General features: G+C 37.6%; 1 protein-coding gene across 1 annotated transcript in view; it reads right to left on the bottom strand.

Annotated features, from left to right (window-relative positions):
• Window positions 1-5,952: 5,952 nt before the first annotated feature.
• LOC137991939 (bifunctional 3'-5' exonuclease/ATP-dependent helicase WRN-like) overlaps window positions 5,953-7,500 on the bottom strand; it is a 2,992-nt gene continuing 1,444 nt past the window's right edge. Inside the window, exons 3-4 of the mRNA XM_068836965.1 lie at window positions 6,208-7,255; window positions 5,953-6,105 (exon numbers count right to left, since the gene is read on the bottom strand). Coding sequence (XP_068693066.1) covers window positions 5,953-6,105; window positions 6,208-7,255 — 1,201 coding nt within the window. The remainder of the gene's footprint in view (window positions 6,106-6,207; window positions 7,256-7,500) is intronic.

Below are 7,500 nucleotides of genomic sequence, written 5' to 3'. Positions count from 1 at the left end.
TTACACAATATCATTATCAACGATTTCACAGTTAAAGGCCCATTTTCATCCGAGATCCTTTGCAGTCGTTTGTTTTTGTTTTAGAATTTTGCTATTGTTAAATGGCGAACTCTGATTGGTCGACTTTTCGGTCACCCGGTCTTTTCCAAGCAAGATACATCACGACGGGCGAGGAAAGTACGGAGTTCCTTCTTTTAGTAATTAAGGAAACAGACGAATCTAATGATTTGCAAGTACATGTGGGATTCAACGCCTACGGGTAAAGAATCTATGCGGGGAGCGAAGAAGAAGAGGAGATTGTGGAAGATGAAGAGGTACGTGACAGATCGGTAAAGCCACGTGCAACCATTTGATTTTGATTCAAATTGTACTAATTTCTTTCCTATTATTTGTTGGCGTAAAAATTTTCTTTTCGCTTGCTGTTGCAGATGATATGTAATTGTAAATGTGCCTGTGCCCGAAAGAAAGGTCAGGGTTTCTATCTGTGTAAAGCGGCGAACAAGAATTGCTCGACTCGGTGCAGATGTCCTCATTCGAAATGCAAAAACAAGGTAAGTGCGAATGATCGCTCACAGCTTTTTATAAGTTCATTTATCCCATATAAATTCGAAGCCTTATCAAGATTAAAATTGCGATGTGTCTTCCCTAGGCTCGTAAGAATACCCAAGAAAACGAACATGACGCCATTGATCCCGATGGAGAAGTACAGCTTGCAAGAGAAGTTCAATCCTCTGCGACTCAAATCGAGGTGTGTAGAAGTGTATAAAGTCCATTTTACAAATTGCATAAGAAACATGTTGCAATGAGCCTAAATGGAATAACATACCCAAAGAAAGTAGTAACTCCTATTAATGAGACGTTTTTCTAACTTTTGACATGCTATCCATGCACAACAATTGACAACACTGTTTGGCATACTATCCTTAATGTCCTTCAAACTACTTGGTACATACCACAAGGTTCATTACTAAAAGCCACGCTGGGAGAAATTTCCATTTATGTACGAGCACACTATGTACTCTCACCAGCTTGACACTTCAATAACGAGACAGCATTTCAGTCACAAACTGTTTTGACTTGACTGAAGAGTTTTGCAAAAAATAAATAAAATAATTATATGACGTGTACCGGTACATGCAAAGGTATTTAGATACAGTTGCTGGAAACAAGAAAATAGATTGATGTTTCATAATTTCTTTTTTTACAGGAATTTCTTGCCCCTCTTCAAAGAGAAGACATGGCTTAAATTCTAAGAAATGTTTTGGCTATGGGGAGAGGAAGCTTAGACTTTGCAAAGAATCTTCTTCAAGAAAAGAATGCACCTCCACCTCCCCTTCCAAGTCCTGGTGACACTTGTCCCGAGTGGTGCAAATGCCATGTGTGTAGGCCAATGCCAAATGAAATCGAAAATGTTTGTTGTAAGAGGGTGGCCTGTATTACAAGATTTCAGGCATTCAACAATATTTGCCAGACAGGGACATCCTTGAGGTTTGTATCAAGGCTCGCTGCGACATACGGGCGGATGAATTCAATTTCTCCATGGAGAGTTTCAGGAAAGCTGCCTATAGACAGTTTGTTTTGTGGAGGTTTGGCAAACTCAGCAGAGGCAATAGGAGGGTAGTGCCCTCGTGTGTAGTATTGTCAATAAGAAGAATGTATCCCTCAGCAGATGGTCAATACATGGGATACAGAAACAGCTAAATAGTTCTATGAAAATAAGAAATACTCCCATATTTTTTTTTCAATTTCACTGACACTTGTATTGTGAACAAGTCTATTCTATGCTTGATGAAAATGCAAGAAATCTTCGACTAAAGTGTCTAACTGCATTAACCATACATGTATTTGTAAGTAAATAAAATTCTGAAAACGCATCTCATATGTCTTTTCCTTTTTTGGCCAACACTGAAACAAGTAACATATTATATTTATGGAGAAGAGTATTTTCAAGGGGGTGAGTCTTACGAGGGTATCTTTTATGAAATGCTACCAGAACCTCCTACACTACTGGGTAAGAAATAATATTTGAGCAAAAAACTAAAATTAACTGTATTGAAAAAGTTCGTCTTGCCTTAGCCTAAATAACTTTGATCACAACTTGGTACAAACAAGCCCGAAAACACGTTTAATTTAATTATAAGAGTATGAGGGGGAGAATGCCTGCAATGAAATCATTTTATGGGAATTCCAGAAAGAATGACAAACTACAGGGAGGGGGATGTGGTGGGGAAGGTGGAAGAGGAAAAAATAATTATACAAAGCATTTTGCATTAGAAGTGGTGCATGCTAAGTGTTAAAAAAACAGGGTTATTTTCTCCCTAATTTATGATTCAAAAAATTTAAACCAATTGTATTTCATGCAACTGTAAGCTGGATAAAGTCTGTCTCTACAAAAAATAACTTTTCTAAAGTGACATTATGATCAGTGGTACTAAAACATGTTCCTATAATTTACCACGAAACAATGTTTCTATGTGTTTTATCAATACAGGTGCAATACTAATATTTTTGAAGAAAAACTATAAAGTTAACGATCAGTTGTTTCCCCTGTTGAACTGTTCCACTTTGTCAAAGGCAGCTTAGCAAGACGAGATGGCCCTTTCATCAATTCCTCAGTGGAGGGTGCTGCCTTCATGGCAATAGTGGGAGCAATCTGCTTTGGGTTGAAGACATTGTTATCAGTTTTCTGAGAAAAGCTTCCCTCCAGAAGACAACGCTCCTTCAACATTTTGGCCATGAAAAAGGGGAAATAGGAGTACGCTTTCTCTTCCTTGACAGTCTCTGCGTGGAATTTTTGTGTGCGCTTGGAGTACTTTCTGTGGCCACGCTCCTCGCCAGCTGCATTCAGTTGCTGCCCTCTACAAAGATGCATATTGTGGTCGATGGCAGCCAGCATAATACGCATGATGAAGTAAGGATACCTAAAAAACACCAAGTCAAAAGACGGGGCTCTTTCAGCTATGATTACAAATTAACATTACACAACTCTTACTAGTTAACATGATCAATTCAAAAGAGCCGGTCCACTATGAATAATCATCAGCATATGAGTCACTTCAAATGTAAGTTCTAAGTTTCTTACTCGAATGCCATTCTCTTGTCAGCATATTTTGTTAGCATACTATTGCTTTCAAGAACACTTGTGTGCCTATAAGAAACACAGATCATACATCTAATCAATTAAGACAATGGTCTGTCTACATGGCCTTGTTCCCCCCCCCCCCCCCCACCACCCAACCTTCAACAGAAAAGAATAAATCACATACTGTGACTTTTCCCAATGTTCAGTTGTACAACAATAACTGCTATCCCTGATTACTGAAACTTGAAGGGGAAGCAAATCTGGGCCCAGGGCCGTCTGCACGAACTGGAGTGGACAAAATTAATTAGCTGGAAGGCCACTGCTATAGTCATTCACAGACACTATTAAAAAGAAAAACATAGATTTGGTGAAGAACACAGTAAACAAATTTGCAGCTGAATATTTGAGATTGAAAAATCATAAATCGAGTCTGTGTATAATACTGGTACAAAGCTTACCTGATCGATGTTGAAGGAAATTGTTCGCTTTCAACACTAAATAAAACATAAACAAAATATTAATAATCAATATGGGCCAAAACTGATTTACTTTACGAATTTCAATTATAGAATAATGCCTTAAACAAATGAGACCGCTTACATACATATCTCAGGATCTCAAGTAAAAATCAGTCAAATAATTATTCTCACCTCGAAAAAATCTCCCCGGAGTCTCCAGTTCCATTGTGGGAACAATGCAACAATATTTCTGCAAAAGCACTGTCTGTAGTGTTGCCGAAACCCATGGTTGTTTTCCTTGCCCTCCATAAATCATACACGGACTCTCTAAGTCGAATAAGCTTTGCAGAGCCGGGCAGACTCGGCCTTCCTCTTGACCGCTTCTTCGGCGGAATCAACTTTTCAAGTAACCGTTTTTCACCGTCTTACATGTAAGAATTAAAAACTATTTACTGATGTGGATACAACGATAGTTTGTTTTTCGCACACGATTCAAGATGGAACTTTGAAAGCCCTAATTTGCAAGATGGAAGAAGATATCAAAGCGATTCCACGACTACAAGAAAAATGGCGTATTTTTCATATATGAAAAATGCTCCGGGCGCGCAAGGGATCTCGGTTGAAAATGGGCCTTTAACTTTACTCATTTACATCACAATAAAATGTGGCATGCATGCAAGGTAATTTCAGGCTATTTTGTAGTCTAAGCCTGAAATTGCCCTGCATCCACATTGGATTACATTGTAATGCAAAGGAGAAAAGCTAACAGTGAAAAGGGCAAATCCCTTTGAAATAAATGTACATGTCATCGTATAACCATGGCGACCATACTGCCTGTTTAAGTCTTTTTGTTACAGCCTATTTGATGGTCTTGTAAAACCACTATTCAAACATGGAGTGAATGGATTTTCTGTCAAGGTTGAGAAATTTAACAAGTGCAAGTAAATAGTTTTTCAAGGGCTATATGAGATTCCAATTAATGGTTTAAAGTTTTGGCAATGCAAGACTAGAGGCTATGCAGCTCAAAATGATGAAGTTTGTCTTCAACAAAATTAAGGTTCCAATCAATGGCAGCCAATTTTGTAAGCATGATTTTCAATCACCTGCTGGCTTATATTAGGTCTAATCAATCATCTTCAAGAGTATGCAGGATATATATCAACCTTATTTGCTAGTCATGTATTACAATCTTAAAAGTGCCCAAAGACATGGATGCCAAGAGCAGTACCCAATCAATAGAAAAATAATACAATATGTCACCAACACTCATGTGTAATGATTGTTGCATAACATTTCTTTACAAAGTTTTGTTTTGTTTGAACAGATAATACATGATTTCATCTTGATATTCCAGTTTCACATTATGATCAAATTACTTGCATATACACCTAATTGCAATAATGTTGTCAACGAAAAAAAGCAAAAAGCAAAAAGCTAAATCGGAATTAATTAGGGAAATTTAAATTTCCATTGTTCTTATATATTGTATATGAATAAAAACTGCACTTTTTTATTTATGCCATTCATTTACATTCATGTACAGTATCTTGGAACAATGTAAATTTAATTTTCACGATGCGTGTCATTTTGGGAGATAGGTTTTCCGAGACCAACAAATGAATACACAAATTTATGACTGTAGTTACGATTTCATAAAAAAAACTATTAATCTTTTGTACATCAAGCATAATGCAATATACAGAATATCAAAGAAAATGGTACCAGGAAAGTAAGGAAACTAAGGTATTATAGTAGCATTTAACCCCTTTGAGCCTCAATATCCACAAGCAAATTCTCCAGACTGACCTCAATACATTTTCTTCTTTCATTAGTTGGGAGAATTCTTTTAAAGATCAAGGCAATCTTCCTTTGGTAATTATTAACTGTAGTGATACAGTGCCCATATTAATTTGATGTTGGTCATCTCTTGGAACTTTGAGTGTTAACATGAACCAAACACATTGTTTAGGAGATAAAATGTCTTAAGGGTTTGTAACAAAATATTGAAAAAGCAACAATGATTTTCTGACCCCACTGATTTTGTTGCGGAATTGGGTGAAAAAACAGTCTGCAGTTGCATGCTATCACACCCTTTCTATACAAGTACCGCTATAATTATTCTATATTTGAGTTTTATGTGAAATAATAAACCAGTGATGTCAGTATTTCTTTATTCTTATAAACAGTTTTGATTGTAGTGTTACAGTAGCCTACACGAGCATGAGCCAAAAAACAAGGCTCGCGATATGCAAAAAAGTCTCATAGTTTTCTATACACAAATGGGGTTTTCACTATACATATGTATTGTCAACTGTCCAAAACGGCATCAAAACTCAAGTTCACCACAGCATTTAAAGCAGAAAATGGCAAGTCAACTTGAGCTTCTTCAACTGATTCTTCCATTGAATCCTCCTACTGAGAACAACTTAGATTATCAAGAAACATAGTTGCCATTTCATCATCTAATGCAAGGTCATTCCAATCACTGCCGAAGAACTCTTCCTCTTCATCAGACATTTCATCATCTGAATCGATGCCAGTGTCTTTCAAGTCTCCAAACACTTCCTGTAGGATGCCATGAATTTTGAATGCATGCTGCAAATCTTAAATTTCGACAAAGCGGCAAATGTCTGCAATTGAAAACAGGTTAGCACAATGATCCAGTACTTGTCGAATCTGCAACTCTGAAAATCCTAGTATAAATTTAGGATGTGTGAAGTATTTCAACTTGCCACTTGCATCCCTTTTCGTGAGATTTGTCAACAACAGTTTATGATAATTCCCCAGTTTAGTCTCAATTTTTTTCCTTTCTTCAACTGAAACATTGCGTTCCTGGTGTGCTACATCATTTGGTTCCTCAGCTACTGACAACGGATAACAAAGCGGTTTGCAATCCTCCAAACCACACTTGCAAGAGACAGAACAGTTGTCACAACATAAATGAAGACGATCCGATGGAGGACATTCCACATCAAAGTAACTGAGCAAGTGTTTACGCCTGCATTCCTCTTCTTTCACATAATTTTTGATATCTTTATCTACATGCATCAGTTGCATTCCTTGGTAAAGCAGGAAAGCAGTACTCTGTGCACCATCTCTTCCTGCTCTGCCACTTTCTTGCATGTAGCACTCTACATTTTTGGCTGGACCAAAATGTACTGTTCGGTGAACCTGTTTACAGTCCACACCCATGCCAAAAGCAATGGTATCGACTAAAATTCGAATGGATCCTTGATCACTTTGGAAGGATGTCAGAATGTGTTCCTTGTTTGACTGGGGGGTGCAAGAGTGAAGCATTTCCAGTAACACAGTCTTTGGAATTCTTTCCTCTGAACTGTAAATTTTGTCCCCAAGGAGAGTCTTCAGTGTTGAGTAGGCAACGGCACACTGTTTGATGGTCTGGGTATAAATTATAGTTCTAGTTGCTGCTGAGCCACGATCCTTCACCTCATTACTTATCCACGACAAATATTCTGCAAGGCTGGCATTTCTTCCCATGTACTGGACAACATAGGATATGTTGGCTTTGTTTGGGCTTTCAGTAACAATGTGGGGACCATTCATCAAGAGTACTTCGAATATGGTTTCCCTAGTATCCTCTATGGCTGTCGCAGTCAATGCAATGAATGGGGTTGGCGGAAGAAGTGACCTGAACTCGTGTAGACGAGAAAACCAAACTCTGAAGGCTGCATGTTTGTTGCTTTTAGATTTTCCCCTAGAATAAAGGGCGATTTCAATTATTTTACCTTATAGAAAATAAGTTACAAAAAAAGAAATCTCAACGTACAAACATACATATAACTTGAGCTTTAAGATCGAAATACGACAACACGTGCTTTGGAACTGCTGATGTAAACACACAGCTAGGGGGAATTTCAATACAATAAAATCAGACACGAAAATGCGAAATATTAAAACAAGGTTTATACTAAGCTAGCCCCGGAAAATACTCTTACATCG

This window comes from Montipora foliosa, chromosome 2, assembly GCF_036669935.1.
Source record: "Montipora foliosa isolate CH-2021 chromosome 2, ASM3666993v2, whole genome shotgun sequence".
NCBI lineage: Eukaryota > Metazoa > Cnidaria > Anthozoa > Scleractinia > Acroporidae > Montipora > Montipora foliosa.
Note: the sequence above shows the minus strand (reverse complement) of the source record. Positions and strands in the feature narration are given on the sequence as shown.